The following is a 25,098-nucleotide window of genomic DNA, read 5'->3' as shown; positions in this document are numbered from 1 at the left end:
GTGTGGTGTGTGTAGTATGTGTGTGTGCTATGTGTGTGTGTGCTGTGTATGTGTGGTGTGTGTGGTGTGTGTGCGTGTGTTGGGGTGTGTGTTGTGTATATGTGGTGTGTTGGGTATGTGTGTGTGTGGTGTGGTGTGTGTGTGTAGTATTGTGGTGTGTGTGGTGTATGGGTGTGGTGTGTGTGTAGTATGTGTGTGTGCTATGTGTGTGCTATGTGTGTGTAGTGTGTGTGTGTAATGAGTGTCTGAAACAGGCTGTGTGGTCCCCGCGCCCTCGCTCCTTCCTCCCACGGAGCAGCCTCCGCCTCCCGGGCCTCGGCCACCCGCCTCCCGGTGCCCGGGCCTCAGCCACCCGCCTCCCGGTGCCCGGGCCTCGGCCACCCGCCTCCCCGGGCCTCAGCCACCCGCCTCCCGGTGCCCGGGCCTCGGCCACCCGCCTCCCGGGCCTCGGCCACCCGCCTCCCGGGCCTCAGCCACCCGCCTCCCGGTGCCCGGGCGCTCTCGGAGCCCAGCACGCCAGGCCGGTGTGGCGCTGGAGGCCGAGGGCAGCCTTTCCCGTCCCCTCAGGGACCCTCCCCGGGGGCCAGCTTCTCCTCTAGGCTGCCCCCGAGGGTCCTAATTAGTCGGAGCCAATCACGATGCTCCCCTCCCGCCAGGGTCCAGCAAAGGGTTAGAATGGGACCCGATCCCTGATCCCTCCGCCGTGTGGGGTCCCCTGGGTCCCCTCCCGGCCCTGAGAGACGTCCTCGCCAGGAAGGGCTCCGCCCAGCTCCCCGTCGGCCCAGAGCCACGCACACCCACGGGGACACCTCTCATTAATTTGTACGGAAGCTCTTTGCAGCCCGGCCGGGTGCTCAGTGGTTAGAGCACCGCCCCTCGGGCAGAAGGGTCCGGGGTTCCATTTCCACTCAAGGACAAGTATGTGGGCTGCAGGTTCCATCCCAGCAGGTCCGGGCGTGTGCGGGAGGCAACCAATCGACCAATCAAGGTCTGTCTGTCTGTCTGTCTCCCCCGCTCCCCTTCCACTCTATCTGAAAACCACTGCAAAAAATATCCTCCGATGAAGATTTTTAAAAAATTTTTCTTGAAAGCTCGCTGCAGCCCTGACCAGTGTGGCTCAGTGGATAGAGCGTCGGCCTGCAGACTGAAGGGTCCCGGGTCCGATTCCGGTCAAGGGCATGCACCTTGGTTGCGGGCACATCCCCAGTAGGAGGTATGCAGGAGGCAGCTGATCGATGTTTCTAACTCTCTCTCCCTCTCCCTTCCTCTCTGTAAAAAATCAATTAAAAAATATATATTTAAAAATAAATAAAAAATAAAAGCTCACTGCAGTGATAACCCTTGTCCTCCGGTGGCAGAGCCCTCGCCCCCCACAGGCCCTGGCAGCCCCGAGCCGAGGGAGCCAGGCCCGGGAGCTCCGGCTGCGGGCGGTGCTGAGCGAGCAGTTCATTAGCCACATGTGCCGTGTGTACCCTGCCCTGTCTTCCGGAAACTCCGCAGGGACAGCGTGTCCAGCCTGCGGCCTCCCGTGTTTGCTTTGCATCACGAGGGAAAGTAATTCTTTCCATAAGTGATGAGCATCGGTGACGTGGGGCGACACGGGAGGTTCCACCGAGCAAGGGGAGTTGGCACAGATGCGCCCACGTGAGGGCCTGGGCGGCTCCTGCAGCCGCGTCGCCATCCAGCCCCGAGCTCCAGGCAGCCAGCGGCCACGGGGACCTTGGTCAGCTACCTGCCTCTCCCTTCAGCCCACCCCCTCCTGCCAGCACGATGGCTCTCCACGCCCTGCCCGGCACTGTGCCCGCACAGGCGGGGGACGAGAGTGAACGGTGACAGGACAGATATGACTTGTGTCCTCACGGAGCTTACGTTCCAGAGGGGAAATGGATTTCAAAAAATACAAGGAGCCTGGGCCGGCGTGGCTCAGTGGTTGAGCGTCGACCTATGAACCAGGAGGTCAAGGTTCAATTCCCAGTCAGGCCACATGCTCGGGTTGCGGCAGGCTTGAGCCCCAGTGTGTGGTGTGCAGGAGGCAGCCGATCCATGACTCTCTCTCATCATTGATGTTTCTCTCTCTCCCTTCCTCTCTGAAATCAATCTATATACACTGAGTGGCCAGATGATGATGATCTCTGAACGCATAATCATCTGGCCACTCAGTGTATATCCTACAGAATAAAAGGCTAATATGCAAATTGTCCCCTCGACCTGGAGTTCGACCAGCAGGCAGGCCGGCCAACCACCCATGTCTCCTCCCCCTGGCCAGGCTGGCCGGACCCCACCCATGCACGAATTCATGCACTGGGCCTCTAATACACACACACACACACACACACACTGAGTGACCAGATTATTATGCGTCCAGAGATCATCATCATCTGGCCGCTCAGTGTATATAAAAGGCTAATATGCAAAGTGTCCCCTCAGGAGTTGGACCGGGAGTTTGTGTGAGGGCAGGAGGAGGAGGGGAGGCGGGGACCCTGATTGGCCCGGTGTGCCAGCCAGGCCTAGGGACCCTATCCGTGCACGGAGCCTCTAGTAAAAATATAGTTTAAGAGAGAAAATGGAAATGATGGGGCTGCAGTGCTGAGGCCGGGCCAGGGCTCCCCCTACAGGCGTTTCACCGTCAGAAAAAGGCACCCCCTCCTCAGGCAGTCCAGCTCCTCATCGGGGCGCAGGCTCCGCAGGGCGACCCTCCGCTGGCTCTCCGGCCTCGCCTGCCCCTCGGCCGATCCCTCTGTGCCCGGAGGCACCTGGACCTCTGTCCGTGTGACCCTAAAACTATCTGCCTCGGGGCCCTGGGAGAGGGGGACCCGGTCGCACTGATCCTTGTATCCCTCCGTCCGCGCATGAATGCCCGCGGGAATGAGGGCTTCGCTCTCCCAAACCTCACTCCTTCCCTTCGCACAGACTCACTGGGCCACTCCCCAACCGCACCTTCCTTTTCCTTGCGTTGCAGTACCCGTCCTGCAAGCCCCTGCAGACACGCCCTGTGACCCCCTCACGGGGGTGGGAGCAGCCACGGTCTTGTCTCCTCGGAGAAGGACGCAGCCGTGACTGGGGCTTTGGCGGGGGCGCACCCCGCCCCCCCCCCCCCCCGTCAGCTCCCGCCCCCCTCGCTGTGCTTGTTGCCGCGTTGCCTGGCTGGGCCTTTCTCCCAGCGCCCCCACCCCGTGATGAGCTGGAGCCAGCGGCATCCGGTCTTCGTGTGATGCATACATGTCTGAAATGCGCGATTCCTGCAGCCGGCCTCCCAGACAGCCCATGCGGGTCTGTACATGAAGAGCTACGGAGCAGGGCCGCCGCGCAGAGGCCCCGTGGGAGCGTGCACCGGGCGGGGGCGGCGTGGGGGGCTGTTGAGAGTTTGGGGCGGTGAATGCAGTGACTGTCCAACTTCCCTCCAGCCCCCCGAGACCGGGTGCTGCGGGAGGAACTCCGGGCGGGCCCCTCGGCGATGCTTCCTGGCGCCACAGGCTCCTCTGAAGGAGAAAGTTGCAGAAACGAAGTGAGAGGAATCCCGCCTGCCCCTCAGGAGAGCCAGAGCCAGAGAGGGAGGGAGGGAGGCATCAGTGATGAGAGAGGATCACTGATCGGCTGCCTCCTGCACGCCCCCTCCTGGGGATCGAGCCTGTAACCCGGGCATGTGCCCTGACCCGAACGGAACCCCGGACCCTTCAGTCCGCAGGCCGAGCTCTACCCACTGAGCCACACCGGCCAGGGCGGGCTCTCCATCTGGGGCTGCCCGGGGAGCGGCGAGGAGGCTGATTCTGTAAAGCCTGGGCTCGGGGCGGACAGGAAGCGGCTCACCCACGGAGAGAGCTGGGCTCCCCGGAGGCAGGAGCCAGCTGTGGGGGATGGGGTGCAGGTAAAAGCTAAACCGCCTGCTCTGGGGGCCGTGGGGATGGGTCCCCAGTGACTGTGATGTACATACTCCCGCCGTGGCCACTGTCAGGCCACCAACTTGATGGGGTCACGGGACAGGAAGTCGGGAAGACGGGTGCAGACCGTCGGCACCCCGAAACGCACATGCGCAAGTGCCCGATGTGAGTGAGGGTCAGGCGGGGCCTTGGGGAGCGGCTGGGTCATGAGGGTGCCGCCCCGAGGGATGGGATTAGGGGCCTTACACAGGGGACCCCGAGAGCTCCCGTGGCCCCCCTGCCATGAGCGGACCCCGAGAGGGGTCAGCAGTCCGTCACTGGAAAAGGGGCCCTCACACGCGGCCCCGGGACCTGGGCCTCCAGCCTCCACAACAGTGAGCAACAGGTGCCGTTGTTGACAAGCCACCCAACCTCAGGCGTCTGTCACGGCAGCCGGGCGGGCGGACACCTCGGACTGTCACTGGAGGGAACCGAGCCCTTACTCGGCGAGAGGCGGCTAGAACTAGGGGACTCAAACTCATTAGACAACAGAGTATCAACAGGACAACAATTGAAACTTCTTTTGAGAGCCACATTTTCTTTTAATATATTTTATTGATTTTTTGCAGAGAGGAAGAGAGAGGGATAGAGAGCTAGAAACATCAATGAGAGAGAAACATCGATCAGCTGCCTCCTGCACACCCCCCACTGGGGATGTGCCCGCAACCAAGGTACATGCCCTTGACTGGAATAGAACCTGGGACCCTTCAGTCCGCAGGCCGACGCTCTATCCACTGAGCCAAACCGGTTTCGGCGAGAGCCAAATTTTTTAAACTTAAACTTCTTCTAACACCACTTCTTCAAAATAGGCTCTCCCAGGCTGTGGTATTTTGTAGAAGAGCCAAACTCAAGGGGCCAAAGAGCCGCATGTGGCTCGTGAGCAGGCCACTGGGCTGGGGCATCCTGAAGTTTATTTATTCCGTGGCTACCCACCTTGTACCCATCGCTGATAACAGGAAATCCCCTCACCCGGCCCGGGTGGCTCAGTGGTTGAACGCTGACCCATGAGCCAAGAGGTCACTGGCTCGATGCCTGGTCAGGGCACATGCCTGGGCTGCGGGCTCGATTCCCAGTGTGATCAGCTGATGGATGATTCTCTCTCATCAATGATGTTTCTATCTCTCTATCCCTCTCCCTTTTTCTCTCTCTCTAAAGATCAATAAAAACATAAAAAATATACGTACTTAAAAAAATAAATCCCCTCACTTTTTAAAAAATATTTTTATTGATTTCAGAGAGGAAGGGAGAGGGAGGGAGAGAGAAAAAAAAAACAACAACGAGAGAGAATCACTGATCGGCTGCTTCCTGCACACCCCCTACTGGGGACCTGCCTGCAACCCAGGCCTGTGCCCTTGACCTGAATCGAACCTGGGACCCTTCAGTCCACAGGCCAACACTCTATCCACTGAGCCACACCATCTAGGGCTGTGGTCGGCAAACTGCGGCTTGCGAGCCACATGCGGCTCTTTGGCCCCTTGAGTGTGGCTCTTCCACAAAATACCACGGCCTGGGCGAGTCTGTTTGGAAGAAGTGGCGTTCGAAGAAGTTTAAGTTTAAAAAATTTGGCTCTCCAAAGAAATTCCAATCGTTGTTGATATGTGGCTCTTTTGACTAATGAGTTTGCTGACCACTGCTGTAGGGCACGTCTTTTTTTTACTTAAAATATTAAACCCAGACTAATGACAATAGGTTGATTTTTAAATTCTGCCGAGTTCCATCTCTTAAACGCCTCTCTCTCCTGTGTCGGCCTCTGCCGCAAACGTGCCGCACAGAATCCGTCTGCGGTCTCTGAACCAGGACTCCTCCAGCACAGCCTAGAACCCTCCAGAACTGTTCCACCCTGACAGGTACACTCTCTGACCAGCTGGTGAGCTGGCTCACTCTTTTAAGCACCAGGAGTTTTTGACTGAAAGCATTTCTCCAAAGTCTGTGTGCTTGTCCCTGCCTGTCTTATTATAAGAAGTAGAAAATACAAATAAGAAGGGAAGGAATAGCCCTAGCCAGTGTTGCTCAGTGGATAGAGTGTTGGCCTGCGGACGGAAGGGTCCCGGGTTCGATTCTGGTCAAGGGCACATGCCTGGGTTGCGGGCTCGGTCCAACATGCAAGATGCAGCCAATCAATGATTCCCTCTCATCATTGATGTTTCTACCTCTCTCTTCCTCTCTAAAATCAATAAAAAACATACTTATTAAAAAAAAAAAGAAGAAGGGAAAGAATAAAATGACTCCAAAGATCAGATGAGCAGGGCCGGGTCCCAAACCTTTGCCGTCTGCTCCATATTCTCCCACATTTATAAGTCACCCCTCGCCTTGTGTAGGCAACACGTTTCAATCAGAGAGAGGATGCTGGAGAGGCAAGCCTGGCACGCTGGGACCCCTGAGGCCCGGATTCTGGTTCTGGCCAGCCCTGAACTCTGCAGCCTCAGGCACGCATGCTGTTTTTCCAACCAGCTCTGAATGGGCCGGGGGCAGCGGGAACCAGGAGTGAACATGCGAACTGCATGATCTGAGAGAAGCGTGTATACCAGGGACGCTGCAACGGCTTGGGCTGGGAGTAGGGAGACCACCAGAGATGACGCTCTGGCCTGGGGAGGCCCAGCCGGGGCCTGAGGAGCCGCGGAGGAGCAGAGCCTGGAACTTAGCGGCAGGGCTGGGTGCACAGCGCCCCCAAGAGCAGGGATGCAGCACCAAACCCTCCTTTCCCCCCAGGAAAGCGTTTCTCCTTGGGCCAAAGCCAACCAGAAGCCCCTCATGGCCGACAGCAGCCCCCAGGCGTGGGGCAGGCCTGAGCAGAGGGGGGCCCAGCGTGGCCTGGCCAACGCACCAACTCCTCACACGGGTGGTGGGCCTACCGCACATGCTCGGAACAGCTACCCCTCATACAGGAACTCTGCTCTCAACTCGCTGTCCGTCACCCGGATGCCCGAAGGGAGATCAGCCTCCCGGGGTCCTTACACCCCAGGAAAGACCGAGGTCACAGGGTCATTAGCTCTCCAAGAACGCCCCACGCCCGCCCCGGGAATCCAGGCCTGCGCCATCGCACCCAGACCAGGGCAGCTAAAAGTCCTCTATGGTGGGTCTCCCGGTGGCCGGTGGCAGGCGAGACATGCGTGTGTGCGTGTGCGCATTGTACACGTGTGCGTGCGCATGCGCGTGCGCATGCGCGTTTGCGCGTGCATGTGTGCGCGCGCCCTCCCAGAAAGAGGCGCCTCGGGTTCGTTCGGGTTCGTGTTCGGTGCTGGAAGATGGTCTTTCCCTCCCGGGCTGTGCCAGGCCCTCCTTCCCATGCAGACCGGAGGGAGGCCGGCGGCCCCCTGTCCCGGCACAGCGCTGCCTCTGCGGCAAACAGCGGAGCGCGCCCCGCTCCGGCGCCCGGGCCGCCGCAGCCCTCCCGGTGCGGTGCAGCACGCGCACGCCGTGACGTTCTCGCATCAACGCCTTGCAACTGTGTAGGCGAGTGAGAGCTAAAAATAAGAGCGGAAAATCTATCATTAAGGTATCCTGCGCCAGCGCAGCTATTTGAAGGCTCCCATGGTCCCCAGCGCCGGGTTTGGAGCCCGCCCTCGGGCTCCGGGGGGTATTGGCAGAGAACTCCCCGCAGCGCAGAGCCAGCCAGACCTCGGGGCGCTGAGGAGGCGCCGGTCATGGTGGCAACACCCAAAATAAAGGCACGCGCCCCCTCCTTCCCGCCTCGCCCCCCTGTACGGTCCTTATGCCGCTGGGGAAGCCGCCGGAGCGGAGCGGGCTGGATGCCGACCTGGATGTGACCGGCCAAGACTAACAGTGAAGGCACTTTAACTGCACCTGCCATGCACCTTCCTCCATCCACCTGGGAGCGGAGCCATACACGGGGAGCCTCTGGGGAATAGGAGCAAAGGGTCAAGAGAACGCCGGCTCTGGGACGGCGAGCCTTCGTGGGGGTGCCGCTAGGTTAACCAAAATGGATCCGATTTGCTTTTTAAGCCCCGGAGGGGGGAAGGGAGGCCGAGGGCGGGGTGCGCAGGGTTTGCGTTGGTGCGAGTGTGTCCGGGAGAGGGAGGAGGCGCCAAGGTACAGCCTGCGTGGCTCTGCGCCTCGCGGGCTGCGTGCGCGTGTGTCCCTGTCCGCGCCGCTGAAACGGGCGCTTCGAGGGATCGCGCGTCACATGACTCCGCCTGCCCCTCGCCAGCGCGCAGCGCAGCTCCCCGCTCCCTCCGTCTCCCAGGTGCCAGGGGGCAGGGTCGCGCGGCATCTCCGGGGCCCCGGGGCCCTGTGGAGCGGAATGGTACCTCTGGATTGCAGCGGCAGTGGCTCGGCGCCAGATCCCGGAGTGTAGACATTTGGGGGGGCGGGGGAGGGGAGCGTGAGAAGGAGCCAGCGAGCGCCAGGGAGAGGCAGCGCGCCGCGGGCACGGACCAGGGGCTGCGCGGGGAAGATGTGAGCGCGTGGGGTCTGGCTGGTCTCCGAGCACCATGCAGAAGGGGATCCGGCTCAACGATGGCCACGTCGCGTCCCTGGGGCTGCTGGCGCGCAAGGACGGCACGCGCAAGGGCTACCTGAGCAAGCGGAGCGCGGACAACACAAAATGGCAAACCAAGTGGTTCGCGCTGCTGCACAACCTGCTCTTCTACTTCGAGAGCGACTCCAGCACCAGGCCCTCCGGGCTGTACCTGCTGGAGGGCTGCGCCTGCGACCGCGCGCCCTCCCCCAAGCCCGCGCTCTCCGCCAAGGAGCCGCCGGAGAAACAGGTGAGGCCGCGCCGCACCTGACCTACCAGCGCGGAGGGGGGGGGGGGGGGGGGGGGGTTCAGGGCCTTCCGCCGGCCCGCAGAACCCAAACTTTGGTCCCGGTACTCAGTGCCCCTGGCGCGGAGCGGGCAGGGGGTGCGGCTGCCCTTCACCCGCCACTTCTATGGGAGGCAGGACCGAGGGATGGCGACGGGGAGCTGTGAGGGAGGTGGGGTCCGGGGCCTGACGGCGAGGAGGAATGTGAACCCACATCCAGCCCAAAATGGTGCTCGCCACCCCCACTGCCACCCCTGCGCCCCGGAGAGCCTGATGGTCTGCCCAGACCTGGGAGCGCCGCTCCCGCGCGGTGGCGGGGAAGGGAGAGATGGATGCACGGAGCGCCGCGTCCCTGCCTCCCCGCAGTCCCAGCCTCCCCGCAGCCAGCCGGGAGCGGGGGCGCCTTCGCGGGCTCTGCCAAGTTCGGGGTTGCAGCCCGCAGGGGTCGGTTGGGCGCCATCGCGTGGTGACGGTCTCCCAGCCGGTCCTGGCCCCAGCAACACAGCGAGGGGGTCCAAGCGCCCCACTGACGCTCGGGGCCAGGGCTGCGGAGGCCGCGGGCGGGACAAGTGGGCGCCCTCCTCCCCGCCCCCCCCCCCCCTGCGTCTCCACCTCCGCCGCCGCCACCAGTGGCCGCCACCGCCGCAGTCCCGGCTCCAGGGCTGCGCTCGCGCGTTTGCTGAGCTGCCAGGCTAAGGGCCTGGCCTGGATCTGCGGGGCTTGGGCCGGTGGGGGGTGGGGGGTGGGGGTGCGCCCTCGGTGTGGAGGGAGGGAGGAGCACCTGCAGGCCCGAGCGGGCACCACCAGACGGGGAGAGCAGTTTTAAGCTCGATGCCTCTCCAAAGGCGCCAGGCGCGCCCTCCTGCCTCCGGGATGGACCCCGACATGTGGCGCGGGAAGGGGCCTGAGTGATTCCAGGAGCCCCGCCAGCCGGTCACTACCCAGTGAGCACACGCCCCCCCCCCCTCCCCAACAGGACACCACTTGCCCAGGTCATACCAGGAGCTGGGGCTGCCTCAGTGTTGCCAGCAACTCTCCGAAGCCCTTGCTCCATACAGACGGGGTGGGGGCGGGGCGTGGCTGGACTGGCCGAAATAAAAGCATTGCTGACGCTGCCTCTCCCTCCCCTGCCCTCAGCCTGGGGGGCGGGGGAGGCCCTAGGGAATGGGGGCAGGAATCTTTGAGGGGGGGCTCCCTGCTTCCAGAGCAGAGCGCAGCGCACTAGAGTCTAGAGGCCCCCCAGGGGAGAGCCAGACCCAGGCCGGGCCAGAGAGCTTGCTCTCAGCTCTCCATGACCTGCCCCTCCCCCAGCCTCCGAGCCTTCCAGAACATCGCCACCCCTTGCCAGCCAAAGCCCCCCACCTCTGAGCGCCACTGGTGGCCGGCCGCCCCAGCGGGAACCCACCTCCGCCCTCAGCCCCTGCTCAGAGCCCGAGCTGAGCTCCCTGGGAGGCAGGGAGAGAGGGCGGAGGAGGCTAAGGTCCGGTGGGGCTCAGCCCCTAGGAAGCCAGGAGCAGGCCTGAGTCTGCTGTTCAGCTCTGCCACTGCCTGGCTGTGTGACCTCTGGGAACACACTCAACCTCTCTGAGCCTCCGTTTGTAATCCACAAAATGGGGGTCACCACACCTAGCATTCTGGGGGGGTTTGTGAATACAATTAAATAACACGTATGAACATATGCTCGTGACGCATGTTAGCTGGATCTAGATCCATCTCAGCTGGGTCTGAATTATATCCTCCTGGACAGGGAATAAAGGCCTAGCACAAAATGTAAACGCTGAAAGGGCCCTCAGACACACCATACACCCCTCCTTCCCATTTTTTTATATATAGACTAGAGGCCCGGTGCATGAAATTTGTGCAAGGGGCTCGGCCCTCGCAGCTCCAGCTTCGTCCAGAAGGTTGTCCAGAAGGACATCCAGAAGGTCGTTCGGCTGTCTGGTCTAATTAGCATATTACGCTTTTATTATTATTATAGATTATTATAGATATTTTTTAATTAACTTCAGAGAGGAAGGGAGAAGGAGAGAGAGATAGAAACACCAATGATGAGAATCATGGATCGGCTGCCTCCTGCACGCCCCACACTGGGGATCGAGCCCGCCACCCGGGCACGTGCCCTGACCAGGGAATCGAACCGTGACCTCCTGGTTCACAGGATGACGCTCAGCCATGGAGCCATGCAGGCCGGGCCTCCTTCCCGTTTCTCAGAGAGGGCCTGCAGCCAGAGAGCGGAGGGAGTTACCCAGCGTCAGAGGGTGCATCAGTGGCAGCCCTAGGTCTCACCCCAGGTCTCAGAGTTCCTGAAGATGAGACAGGTCCTCTGCTGACTCCAAACCATCCAGCTCGCGGCTCAGGCCCTGGCTCGGGCCAGCAGAGGATTCTGGGAGGAGCAGGAGCGCAGAACCCGCCGAGGGTCCGCACACATGTTCAGAGCGCTCTCCTCAGAACCCCACCAGTCAGAGGCTCGGCGTGGTCAGGGAGGGCGCTGGGCGGCACGGGGACAGAATGGGGGTGGAAGAGTGGGCGATGGCCTGGCGCCCTTAGCTCAGGTGCAAATGCCCATCAGAGCCGCCTTGTCTCTGAAGATCCGGCTCCTTTTGCCCATGTGTGTCTACAAAGACGTACAGCTTGTTCCCTTCTCAATCTTGGAGGGAAATGGATGACCCTAGCCGTGAGCGGCTCCATGTTTCTCCTGGGCCTGGGTGCCCCATGCGCCCCACACACACACACACCGCCCAGAGCCCTGGCCCGATGCCCGGCTGCATTTGCCTTGCCTTGGGGCCCCCAGGAAGCCTTTGGCTCCAAACCTGCCAGCACGTGGCTGAGCACCCAGACCAGGAGGCCTTCAAGAGGCTGACCAGGTGACTGGACTGGCTAGTATCTGGTGAAGACGTGGTGTTAGCAAGATGTGGTTTTTATCCAGGTGTAAACAGGCAGCTTCCACCCAGAAGGGCCATGGACAGTTCCTGCAGGAACAGAAACCAAACCTTGGCTGGGAGCCACCCCAATGGGAGGAGTGGGTCAGGGATGGAGCACGTAGTAGGTGCGCAGGAAGTGGGTCAGGGATGGAGCACGTAGTAGGTGCGCAGGAAGTGGGTCAGGGATGGAGCACACAGTAGGTGCGCAGGAAGTGGGTCAGGGATGGAGCACACAGTAGGTGCGCAGGAAGTGGGTCAGGGATGGAGCACGTAGTAGGTGCGCAGGAAGTGGGTCAGGGATGGAGCATACAGTAGGTGCGCAGGAAGTGGGTCAGGGATGGAGCACACAGTAGGTGCGCAGGAAGTGGGTCAGGGATGGAGCACACAGTAGGTGCGCAGGAAATGCTTATTGAACTGAACTTGCTGGTGTATCTCATGCTAATTCTGCATTTTACGTCTTAAGGGCCAACTGGGCTCAGGTCTGAGACCCCCGGGCCTCATGGAGCCAGACTGGCACAGCCAGGCTCTGGTGCCCACTGGCGGCTGCAAGGCCCCTCCCTGGCCTGGGCCCTGTTCAAGCAGTGCCGACCCCCCTCTCCTCTGAACCCTACAGACACATACTGGAGGCACAGGCCCCTGAACTTAAAGAGTCTGGGTTCAGCTTTCCTACTGGTTGACCCTTGGTATCCCTTGCCCTGCCTTTGACATAGAGTTACCCCAAACTGGCTTTTCTCACCCTCACTGCCAGCCCCCTGAAAAAAACCTTCCAGCCCCAGCTTCTAGCAGGGGGAGAGACCCCCGGCACTCTCCTCACCCCCAACCAGAGGGGTCACAATGTGGACCCCAGGCTGTCCCTGATTCATGTTAGACAGAGGACACAGACAGCTTCCTCAGCCAGAGCGTAGGCAGTGCTGTGGGTGGAGGTTCTGGAAGCTGGGGGACCCATAGTGCCTGCTGTGTGTGCACCCAGTAGGTGCCTTTCCCTGAGGCAGGAAGTAGCTCACTCCAGGCCCTCATCACAGGACACAGGACAGGTTCCCTGGTGGATTCCGATCTACAACCGCCCTAAGGCTGTGTGTGAGTGTGCCTGGTTTACAGAGGGGGGTGGCAGTGGCTGAGATGTATTTTACACACTCTGGGTTTTACACACACACACACACACACACACACACACACACTCTAGAGGCCCAGTGCACGAATTCGTGCACCAGTGGAGTCCCTCAGCCTGGCCTGTGAGATCAGGCCGAAACTGGCTCTCCAACATCCCCTGAGGGGTCCCAGATTGCCAGAGGGCACAGGCCAGGACGAGAGACCCCACTGGTGCACAATCGGCCGGGGAGGGGTGCAGGTGGTTGGCCAGCCAGGGAGGGACCAAGGGAGGGCTCCAGGGCATGTCCAGCCTATCTTGCTCAGTCCCAATCAGCCCGACCCCAGCAGCAAGCTAACCTACCAGTTGGAGCATATGCCCCCTGGTGGTCAGTGCATGTCACAGTGAGCGGTTGAGTGGCCTTAGCATATCATTAGCATATTATGCTTTGATTGGTTGACTGGCCGACCGGACGACTGGACACTTAGCATATTAGGCTTTTATTATACAGGATAGGATTTTTGTTGATTTCAGAGAGAGGAAGGGAGAGGGAGAGGGAGAGATAGAAACATCAATGATGAGAAAGAATCATGGATTGTCTGCCTCCTGCATGCCCCCTACTGGGGACTGAGCCCGCAACACAAGCATGTGCCCTTGACGGGAATCGAACCTGGGACACTTCAGTCCACAGGCTGACGCTCTATCCACTGAGCCACACCAGCTAGGGCCATGCTCTGGCTTTCTGACCCCACACATCCAGCCTCTAGGCTACTGAGGAAAAAGCCAACCCCAATGTAGGGGAAGTGGTTGAGCTTAGAACAACACAGCATGGAAATGCCAGCCCCAAAGGCCTGTGGTCCCCAGGATTAACCATGTGGGGTGCCCCTCTCCCCACCCCACCCCCAAAGGTTTCTTGAGCTGAAATCAGGTTGCGTTGTGCAGCTTGGTTCATTTTACCTTAACTGGGACAAGAAGTGCCAGGTCCCCACCCCTCTGCCCCCCCCCTACCCCGCCTAAACTCTCACACGGGTGTGACTACCATTGGGGGGCCACCGGGGCCACACCTGCGCTGGGCCCTATGGGTCCCGTGACCAGGAAGCCTCGAGCCTTGTGATCAAAGTGCTCCCAAGGGAGGGGGGCCTCAGGGTCCCTCTCAGCAATGACCACGTGCTGAGAGCTGTCCCCCCAACCCAGCCGCCCATTCAGGCGCTCCCGTGTCCCATCCGGTACCCCTCAACGCATCCAACCGCCAGAGGCTACCACAGCCCTTAGAAAGGAAGCAAAACCAGAAGCAGGGCCACTAGGCCCTGGCCCCACCCACTCGACCTAGGCCCCGCCCACAATCTGGTTCCGCCCCCACTCGGCCTAGGCCCCGCCCAACAGCCTGGTTCCGCCCCCACTCGGCCTAGGCCCCGCCCACACACCCGGTTCCGCCCCCACTCGGCCTAGGCCCCGCCCACACACCCGGTTCCGCCCCCACTCGGCCTAGGCCCCGCCCACACACCTGGTTCCGCCCCCACTCGGCCTAGGCCCCGCCCACACACCCGGTTCCGCCCCCACTCGGCCTAGGCCCCGCCCACACACCCGGTTCCGCCCCCACTCGGCCTAGACCCCGCCCACACACCTGGTTCCGCCCCCACTCGGCCTAGGCCCCGCCCCACAGCCTGGCCCCGCCCCCAGCTCCAGCGGCCCAAGTTCCCGCTCCGCACACGCCTTCGCCTCAAGCCGCCTCCCCGCTGCTCCCCTCGGCGCGCGGGGCCCTCCAGGTACCTTATTCCCTGCGCTCACTCACCGGTGGGGGGGTCCTCACGCGGATGCGGGCCGTCCACGCACGAGTTGGCACGCGGCCTCGACTGAGGCAACTCAGGGCCCGTGAGGAACCGAGGCCTGAGGGGCGCAGGGCCGCTCTGTGTGAGGGGCTCCGAGCAGACCCTCGGGGGCTGTGTCCCGGCAGGACGCGCCCTAAGGGAGCGGGTGGGACCCTGGTCACAGGCGCCCGCAGTTCCCACAGCATCGGTGGTGGCTGGAGCGGCGGCGCGCAGGCGGACCAGGTGCGGCCGCGAGCCCTGTCTCGTGAGGTCTCAGGGTCTCGCGAGATCAGAGTGGGGCAGCGTGAGGGCGGGAAAGGCTCGTCCCCTCTCTCCCGGTCACGTGAGCAGACTCATGACGGAGGCATGTGCAGGGCACGTGCTGCGGGCCACACCTGTCAATCAGAGCATCCCGCTTCTGACTGCAGCGTGGACAAGGGGTCCACGTGCACATTCTTTGTTAGCTTTAAAAAGCCACCTCCGGCCCTGGCCGGTGTGGCCCAGTGGACAGAGCCCCGGCCTGCGGACTGAAGGGTCCCGGGTTCGATTCCCGTCAAGGGCATGGACCTTGGTTGTGGGCACATCCCCAGTGGGGGGCGTACAGGAGGCAGCTGATCGATGTTTCTCTCTCATCGATGTTTCTAACTCTCTATCCCTCTCCCTTCCTCTGTGTAAAAAATCAATAAAATGTATTTTAAAAACATAAAAAATAAAAAGTCACCTGCGCCCAAACTCAGTGTGCCCTTCAGCCCCGATGGGGCGTGAGTGCGGGCTTAGATGGGTATGTCTTGTTCGCAGAGCGCTTCAAAAACCAGACCACACATACCTGGTCCCAGGAAACACAATTTATTGAGCACCTACTGTGTGCCCAGCCCTACTGTGTGCCCGGCGCCGGAGGGCATGTTTGACACACGGCACCTGCCTTCGTCATCCCAACAGCCCTGGGAGGTTATCCCTGTTGGCCCATGTTCGAGATGACAACACTGAGGCCCAGAGATGTTCACGGCCCTTGTCCACAGTTACAGAGCCCGCAGGTGAACTCCGGCTGCCTGACTGCAAAGCCCGAGCTTCTGTTGTTTTGTTTTGAGTATCTTTTTTTAAAAAATATATTTTATTGATTTTTTTACAGGGAGGAAGGGAGAGGGAGAGAGAGTTAGAAACATCGATGAGAGAGAAACACTGATCAGCTGCCTCCTGCACACCCCCTACTGTGGATGTGCCCGCAACCAAGGTACATGCCCTTGACCGGAATCGAACCCGGGACCCGTCAGTCCGCAGGCCGGCGCTCTATCCACTGAGCCACACCGGCCAGGGCCAACACCTGAGCTTTTGACGCGCCGGCCACATAGAGACGTGGGCTGGGGGGGGGGGGTGCGGTGTGAGTGTATCGTTCTCTGCCAAGATACCTAGAGGGGTGCGGGGAGAGAAACAACGAACAGCCGGGAAAACGTGTCGCTGTGACCACTGCCAGGTGGCCTCTGTGTCTGCTGGGGTCCCACGAGTGTTAGGGAACACTCGCCGAGGCGTCCACAGCCCCCGGTCCCGATGCCCGGAGTCCGTGGGAGCCGGGAGCCGGTGCCCGCGTGCAAGCAGCCAAGAACAGAGCTCGGCCCCCGGTGTTTATGTGGGAGCTGTGCCCGTGGACTGGGCAGGGGCCCAGAACGCTGCCAACGCCCAGACTCCTCCGGGAGGGCCGCCGTCGTGCAGGGAGCAGCTGGGAGCCCTGGCCGCCCCCGCTGCCCGTCCCCCACTCAGAGCGGGCCCTGCAGCCGTCCCCTCCCCCCCGCCCCCCATTGCACAGCCTCTGCTCCCCGCTCATCCCCGAGCAGCTACGCTACTCCGCCTCGGACCACGGGTCTCCAGCCACACAGACTGGCCTGGGGTCCTGCGTCTGCCGCCTCCTGCAAAGCTCCCTGGGCCTCAGTTTCCCCATCGGTGAGATGGAGGCCGTAAGAGAGCCTGCCTGCAGCCCTGTCCTGAGGAGTAACCTGGGTGCTGTTTGCCAAGTCCCAGCACAACACACACAGTAGGTCTTCTCGATAAACGGCAGCTGGCACACAGTCAGCTTCCACCTGACGACCGGGTCCTCCTCAGGGAAGAGCAGCTCACCTGGGCCTCTGGCAGGTCAATGCTGAGCCCTCACCCTGGACATAAAGAGAGGTTGGCACATTGTGGGTGTGTGTTTGTTTTAAATATATTTTTACTGACTTCAGAGAGGAAGGGAGAGAGAAGAGAGAGAGAGAGAAAAACATCCATGATGAGAGAGAATCATGGATCGGCTGCCTCCCGCATGCCCCCGACTGGGGGGTCAAGCCCACAACCTGGCACGTGCCCCGACCAGGAATCGAACCCGTGACCTCTTGGTTCCTGGGTGGACGCTCAACTCTTGAGCTACACCTGGCTGGGCTTTTAAATATTTCTTATTGATTTCAGAGAGGAAGGGAGAAGGAGATGGAAACATCAATGATGAGAGGGAATCATGGATCGGCTGCCTCCTGCGCACCCCCCACTGGGGATCGAGCCCGCAACCCGGGCACGTGCCCTGACCAGGAATCGAACCCTGACCTCCTGGTTCATAGGTCGACGCTCAACCACTGAGCCACGCCGGCCAGGCTAGAATGGTACATCCTATATGATAAAAGCCTAATATGCAAAATGTCCCCTTGACCAAGAGTTTGACCAGGGGGTAGGGCCAGCCAGCCAACTGCCCGTGGCCCCACCCCCTGGTGGAAGGGAGGCCCTGACCGGCACGCAGCTGGTGGAAGGGAGGCCCTGACCGGCAGCCACTACATGTGCATGAATTTCATGCCCTGGGCCTCTAGTCTTAACATAAAGAACCCGTGGGTTTCTGGAAAAGTCTGAGCGAGGTGCTGCCACAAGAGGAAAGGGGGGTGCTGGGGGAGCCTGCTTCCTCCCTGGTGGCCACACGGCCGCCAGCCTGTTCGTCCGACCTCCCGAGTCTCTCTCAGACGCGCCCACATACGGCCCTCTCCCTCCACCGCTCTAGCCCAGGCTCCCATCTGGACTTAGGTGTATTAGTCAGGATGGGCTGGGTTCTGCTGCAGTGACAACTAGGCCTCACACTGAGCTTGGTGGGCAGTGGCGGGAGCATCCGGTTCGCATCCCGTGAGACCCCCAGGTGCGTGTCCGTGCCTTCCTGTCCAGCCACCACCCAGATAAGCGCCTTTGCAGGTGGCACCCTTATCGGGGTAAGCATGTCGGCAGCACCACGGCCACCCTGCAGTTGCTGGGGGGCGTAGGGAGACAGGCCCCTCATCTGGCACACAGTGCTCAGATAGATGGAGCTCATCTCTCCACGGATGAAAGGTCTCCTGCGTCCAGGCCCCAAGAGTCAGAGCTGGAACCGGGCCTCCCGGTTCCGGGCCTTCCGATGAATGGACACCCAGGCTGACGGCTAAACTCAGCCATTCACCCACAATCAAGACTGGACCTGGCCCGGCCGGCGTGGCTCAGCGGTTGAGCATTGACCTGTGAACCAGGAGGCCACGGTTCAAATCCCGGTCAGGGCACATGCCCAGGTTGCAGGCTCGATCCCCAGTGTGGGGCATGTGGGACGCAGCCGATCCATGGTTCTCTCTCATCCTCGATGTTTCTCTCTCCCTCTCCCTCTCCCTTCCTATGAAATCAATAAAAACATATATTTTAATTGATTTTTTACAGAGAGGAAGGGAGAGGGATAGAGAGTCAGAAACATCGATGAGAGAGAAACATCGATCAGCTGCCTCCTGCACACCCCCCACTGGGGATGTGCCCGCAACCAAGGTACATGCCTTTGACTGGAATGGAACCCGGGACCCTTCAGTCCGCAGGCCGACGCTCTATCCACTGAGCCACACCGATCAGGGCAGTGAAAATATTTTTTTTAAAAAAGACTCGATCTCACTAATCCGGCACAGCGCATGCAGAACCAATCTTCCCCCTGAAGAGTGAGATAATTGTTTTCAACAAGGTGCTTCCGAGCGGAGTTTTTAATGTTTTTCGAATTGGAAAATCCAACTCAGACCTGGAAATAAAAACCGTTCAAAATTAATTTTAGAAGCACGAGTGAGCGGCATCTCCTGCTTCTACACACGGAAGGGTAGAGAGGTGTCCAGGCGAGTGCGTTCCGCAGACATCCAGAGAGGCGGCTGGAGGAAGGGGGCGGCGGGCTGTGAGCGGGATGACAGACGGGCAGATGTGGGCGTGGGACCAGCGGGGTGTGATATCCGGGGTCTGGAGTTGTCAGTACACATTAACATGAGTCCACTCAGCAGTCCCACAGGCTGTGGGTCGAGCCTTCTCCAAGGCTGACCCTGAGGGCTGGGGCTTTTAAAAAATATATGTGCCCTAGAGACCCAGTGCACGAAATTCCCTCAGCCAGACTTTACACCCTCTCCAATCCGGGTCCACTGGCTCCTAGCTGCTCGCCTGCCTGCCGGCCTGATCACCCCTAACTACCCTCCCCTGCCGGCCTGATGGCCCCTCACTGCCCCCTCCCCTGCCGGCCTGATTGCCCCTAACCACCTCTGCCTTGGCTCCCCGCCACCGTGGCTTTGTCCCGAAGGATGTCCAGAAGGTCGCCTGGAAGATGTCTGGTCTAATTAGCATATTACCTTTTATGAGTATAGATGTTTTGCCCTGGCTGGTGTGACTCAGTGGATAGAGCGTCAGCCTGCGGACCAAAGGGTCCCGGGTTCAATTCTGGTCAAGGGCACATAGTACCTGGGTTGCGGGCTCCTCCCCAGCCCGGGCGCTGATCGGGGTGCGTGCTGGAGGCAACCCATCGATGTGTTTCTCTCTGTCTCTCCTCTCTCTCCCACTCTTTCTCAAAATCAACAGGAAAATATCCTCGGGTGAGGATTTAAAATAAGTAAATAAAATAAATATGTATGTTTTTATTGATTTCAGAGAGGGAGAATGAGATAGAAACATCCATGATGAGAGAGAATCACCGATTAGCTGCCTCCTGCACGCCTCTTACTGGGGATCGATCGAGTCCACAATCCAGGCATGTGCCCTGACCAGGAGTAGAACCGCGACCTCCTGGTTCATAGGTCAACGCTCACATCGCAGCCCCTCCCGCTGCGGACAGGGCTCAGCCCCAGGCAGGTGGCGGGTAGAGCAGCCAGCCGCTCAGACCCGGGGGGAGCCTGGGAGCCAGACGGGGCTGAGCCAGGCACTCAGCTCGGACGCCGAGTCCTGGGGGGTCTCAGACTTGAGAACTCGGAGGCGGAGAGAGCGAGGCCACTCCTAGAGGGTCATGGAGTGGGCCCAGCCCCCCTGTGCGGCCATATCCGGTGGGGGGTGAGGGGCAGAGGGGTCATTCCTCCCCGGGCACTGCCGGCGAGCAGGCCTTTGGGACACGCTGTGCCCGAGGCCCCACTGTGTGCCAGGCACCGGGCAGGTGGCCAGGCCGGGAGGGGCCGCAGCGAGGAGCAGGCTGTGGAAGGGGTGAGAGGTCGGAAGACACTCTGGGGGCGCCTGGCTGGGGTCAGGATGGGCTCCCCCTACAAGGCTCCCCTGGGACCCTAAGGGTGAGGTGGACAGGGAACCTGGGGTGTCCGGGAGGATGCAAGGAGGACCCGCATGGATGGCCCCTTAGTGAGGGGGGAGGAGAGGGACTCCAGGCCAGGGCATGTGCGTGCACACATATATGCGTGCGTGCACATGCACGCACACACACACACACACACACACACACACACACACACCGACATGGGACATGGGGCAGCATCGGGTAGAGAGGGCTGGCTGAGGCAGTGCCAGCTGGGACCGCAGCTCCGAGGTGACCAGGGGGGAGAGGCCGCCCTGGCTGACCTGGGCTCTGGAGTGGGGCCTGGTCAGGGGTGGGGGGCACCAGGAGTGAGGGCATCCTCCCTTCACCGACCCCCAATCTCACGGTATGATCTGCGAGGTGGGCGATAAGCTCCCTGATTTGTGAAAGAGAGGAAATGCAGGAGTGAAGAGACTTAAATGATAAACTCGAGCCCTGGCCGGTGTGGCTCAGTGGATAGAGCATCGGCCTATGGACTGAGGGGTCCCGGGTTCGATTCCAGCCAGGGCCACATGCCCGGGTTGCAGGCTCGACCCCCAGTGTGGGGCGTGCAGGAGGCAGCCGATCCATGATTCTCTCTCATCATTGATGTTTCTCTCCCTCTCCCTTCCTCTCTGATATCAGTAAAGAAATGTAAATAATAATAATAATAATAATAATAATAAACTCAAACCCCAGTCCCCAATGGGACTCCCGGGAACACTGGTGCAATGGGATCGATCTTCCGAAAAGATGCAAGCAGCAGGGTTCCGTGCGGAACCAAGTTTGGGAACTGTGACTGAGCGTGGCAGGCGTGGTTCATGGAGCCTGGGCGCCCCACGCCCGCTGGCCACTGTCCCCACCCACACCTGAGGGGCCACCTCAGTGCCCCCTGCTTGTGGCTCTTGCTGTCAATCAATGAGGAAGCATGGTGGTGAGTAGTGGTGAATGGCTGCTCTGCAGGTGCGCCCTGGCCACCGGCTGGGTACCCGGTGGGCGGTAATTCCTGGCCAGGAATCTCATTTGAAGGAACGGGAGCCCGATCAGAGCCACTTAAGCAACAGTGAGGACTGGCTCTCTTGGAACCCGAGTCTCCGAGGCCTGGACAGCAAGCAGCCGTCCCGCCCCCGCTCCAGTTCCCCGGCACCCACCCCTCTGCCCCCTGCCCCCCGGAACCGGGCCGAGTGCGGACCCCGAGCCTCACCTGCCCACAGCCTCCCTCCCCTTCACACCCCAAGGCCACTTCCGGGGCCTGACAGGGCGGTGAGAGCCCGGGGAAAGTTTGTCCTCCTGGCTCCTCTCTCTGCCTTCTTGCTGTGTGGCCTTAAGCAGGTGGCTCAACCTCTCTGAGCCTCAGACAGTTATACCGGTTCCAGTTGGGGAAGGTGGGAATGCACAGACCCCGGGAGACGAGTGTGAGAGCGTGAGAGAGGGGGGAGCATTTGGGGCCCCCCCTGCAGCCCCGTGTTCTCCCTGCTTCCGTCTCGAGGGGGAGGGGCGCCCACCGGAGCCCCCCAACTCAGCGGACGACGTTTCATGCTGTAGCCCCAGTTATCTGTTTCCCAGGAAACAAGTGAGAGACAGTGACTGCAGCAACCCACACGCTCACACATACACGTACACGCACGCACACGCACACGCACGCACACGCACCCTGGCTGCCACCCAGACTGACAATGAACAGGAACGCAGTGATGTCAGCAGGAGCTAAAGGACTTTACACGCCCCACCTCGGCCTGCTGCTCCCTGCCGCCCGGACACGCAGGGGACACCCAGAAACGGGGACCAGGATGGCGCCCTCTCTGACCCATGGCCCCGCCAGGACCTCTTCCGGATGGCTGGGAAGGCTTGAGGGTCCTGCCCTGCCCCCCACCGCCTGCCTGTCTCCTCTGGTTTCTCCAGGGGCCCCCACAGGCTGCCCCCAGCACGTGGCCGGCCACCCCGACTCCCAGTTCCCTCTCTGCTAAAAGGCTGGCCCCTCAGCCCCATTCTTTTTTCTTTTTCTTTTTTTATAAGTTAACTAGAGGCCTGGTGCATGAATTTGTGCACCAGTGGGGTCCCTCGGCCTGGCCTGCGGGGATTGGGCGGAAACCAGCTCTCTGACATCCCCTGAGGGGCCCCGGATTGTGAGAGGGCGTAGACCAGGCCGAGGGACCCCACCGGTGCATGATCAGGGCCGGGGAGGACTCGCTCAGTCCCGATCGGCCAGACCCCAGCAGCAAGCTAACCTACTAGTCGGAGGGTCTGCCCCCTGGTGGTCAGTGCACAACATAGCAAGCGGTTGAGGGGTCTTATTATATCATTAGCATATTACACTTTGGTTGAACGGACAACTAGACACTTAGCATATTAGGCTTTTATTATATAGGATGTTACTTTTTAATATATTTTTATTGATCTCAGAGAGAGGAAGGGAGAGGGAGAGAGAGAGATAAAACATCTGTGATGAGAGAGAATCATGGATCGGCTGCCTTCTGCATGCCCCACACTGGGGATGGAGCCTGCAACCTGGGCATGTGCCCTGACCGGGAATCGAACCCTGATCTCCTGGGTCATAGGTCGACGCTCATCGAGAGGGTAAGCGTGCTCCCCAGGCCCGCGTCCCTTCAGCCGCGGAGAAGGAACCTGTGCCCGGCTGGGGTGGCAGCGAGTGCTCTGCCAACAGCTAGCTGGGCAGGCGCTGCTGGTTCCGGGGACGCCCCGGTAACCGGACATCTCTCCTCGGTGCAGCACTACTTCACCGTGAACTTCAGTCACGAGAACCAGAAGGCCTTGGAGCTGCGGACGGAGGATGCCAAGGACTGTGACGAATGGGTGGCGGCCATCGCTCACGCCAGGTGGGTCTCCCCCAGCCCCGGGGTCCGGGCATGAGCGGCTGAACCCTGAGCCCGACGGCCCGATCGGGCAAACCCACGCCTTAGGACGAGAAAGGGAGGCAGCAGAGGAGAGGAGGGGCGATGGGAGCTTGACAGAGACAACGTCTGGGCATCAGAAGTTATGTGAGGTTCGCCCTGGCTGGTGTGGCTCAGTGGATAGAGCGTCGGCCTGGGGACCGATGGGTCCCGGGTTCGATTCCGGTAAAGGGCACGGACCTCAGTTGCAGGCTCCTCCCCGGCCCGGGCCCTGGTCAGGGAAAATGCAGGAGGCAACCAATCAATGTGTTTCTCTCACATCGATGTTTCTCTGTCTTTCCCTCTCTCTCCCACTCTCTCTAAAATTAATGGTAATATCCTTTAATGGTTTCTCTCACATCGATGTTTCTCTGTCTTTCCCTCTCTCTCCCACTCTCTCTAAAATTAATGGTAATATCCTCGGGTGAGGATAAGGAAAAAAGAAAGAAAAGTTTAAAAAATATGTCTTAGTCCGGCCGATTCTATGGTAGTGGAAGCCGAGGGTGTTTCTGGGACACTCTGCCCAGTTGGGGCGGGGGGCGGGGGCAGGGAAGGTTCCGGGGACCCAGAGCTAAACGAGGAAAGAGGACGGAGCTGGTCCAGGGAAAGGGGCGTGGGGGGGGGGGCAGAGGATGCTTCGGACAGAAGATCTGTCTGTGCAAAGGCCCTGCGGTGTCTGGGGTGGGGCCGGGGGCCAGGGCCCGTGGGAGGAAGCAGAGGTCAGAGTGCGGGGAAGGGGCCGTGTGGCCGTAGCAGCGTCCAGGGGAGGCCCAGCACCATGCCCGGGCGGCGGGACCCCCTCCCGAGGGCAGCGGTGGGACCTCAGGGGCCGAGCGGGCCATGCCTGACACGCCGCGGTCGCCGTGTGCCCACAGCTACCGGACACTGGCCACGGAGCACGAGGCGCTGATGCAGAAGTACCTGCACCTGCTGCAGATTGTGGAGACCGAGAAGACGGTGGCCAGGCAGCTGCGGAGGCAGATCGAGGACGGGGAGGTCGAGATCGAGCGGCTGAAGGCAGAGGTGACTGCCAGCCGGGGCCGGGCTCCACGCCTGGCACCTTGGTTCCTCGGGATCTGGCGGGGGGGGAGGGAGGGCCATAGGACGGGCCGGGCGGCAGTTCCACCGCTGCCCTGCCAGCCTCCACCCCTGAAACCAGTGATGCTGGCCGAGTGGGAAGGTCCTGGGGTTGAAAGTGGATTCAGATCCCACTTCTGCCACCTAAACCTGCAACCTGGAGGGAACCCCTAACCTCTGTGTGGCCCCCCTTCTTTTTCTTTTAACTCATTTGTGTTGATTTCAGAGAGGAAGGGAGAGGGAGAGAGAGAGAAACGTCCATGATGAGAGAGAATCACGGATAGGCTGCCTCCTGCACACTCCACGCTGGGGATCGAGCCCACAACCCGGGCACGTGCCCTTGACCGGGAATCCAGCCATGACCTTCTGGTTCGTAGATCAACGCTCAACCACTGAGCCGCGCCCCCCCGGCCGGGCATCTGTGCCTCCCCTTCTCATGGGCACAGATCTAACCCTCTGGGTAGATTCCTAGTTTCTGTGATGACCACCCATTGAGTAAGCCTTCCGCGTTACCAGCCTAAGACTCAGGGGGGGGCGCTGCTTGGATTTTGGGCCTGCCGGCACCCAATTGCAATGCCCTTGTCACCCCCACGCGTCCAGGCCTGAGGAACCTTCCCAGGCTCAGAGGCCCCCGCCTGGGGACTCCCTGCCCTGCCCCCCCCCAGCCTGGCACATAGTAGGTGCTCAATAAGGACGTTGGGCACATGGCGCTCAATAAGGACATTGGGCACGTAGTAGGCGCTCAATAAGGGCGTCGGGCACATAGTAGGTGCTCAATAGGGGCATCGGGCACATAGTAGGCGCTCAATAGGGGCGTCGGGCACATAGTAGGTGCTCAGTAAGGGCGTCGGACACATAGTAGGTGCTCAGTAAGGGTGTCGGGCACGTAGTAGGCGCTCAATAAGGGCGTCGGGCACATAGTAGGTGCTCAGTAAGGGCATCGGGCACATAGTAGGTGCTCAGTAAGGGTGTCGGGCACATAGGTGCTCAGTAAGGGCGTCGGACACATAGTAGGTGCTCAGTAAGGGTGTCGGGCACATAGTAGGCGCTCAATAGGGGCGTCGGGCACATAGTAGGTGCTCAGTAAGGGCATCGGGCACA

The 25,098-nt window shown here is 60.7% G+C and overlaps 1 protein-coding gene across 1 annotated transcript in view; it reads left to right on the top strand.

The window, feature by feature from the left end:
* The first annotated feature begins 8,353 nt into the window (after nucleotides 1-8,353).
* Nucleotides 8,354-25,098, top strand: part of RASGRF1 (Ras protein specific guanine nucleotide releasing factor 1) — a 60,833-nt gene continuing 44,088 nt past the window's right edge. Inside the window, exons 1-3 of the mRNA XM_054713415.1 lie at nucleotides 8,354-8,644; nucleotides 22,760-22,866; nucleotides 23,796-23,943. Of these exons, the coding sequence (XP_054569390.1) occupies nucleotides 8,369-8,644; nucleotides 22,760-22,866; nucleotides 23,796-23,943 (531 nt within the window). The 5' untranslated portion in view covers nucleotides 8,354-8,368. The remainder of the gene's footprint in view (nucleotides 8,645-22,759; nucleotides 22,867-23,795; nucleotides 23,944-25,098) is intronic.

Source organism: Eptesicus fuscus, chromosome 25 (genome assembly GCF_027574615.1).
Source record: "Eptesicus fuscus isolate TK198812 chromosome 25, DD_ASM_mEF_20220401, whole genome shotgun sequence".
Taxonomy (NCBI): domain Eukaryota; kingdom Metazoa; phylum Chordata; class Mammalia; order Chiroptera; family Vespertilionidae; genus Eptesicus; species Eptesicus fuscus.
The sequence above is the reverse complement of the archived record's forward strand: the minus strand, read 5'-3'. Positions and strand labels throughout refer to the sequence as shown.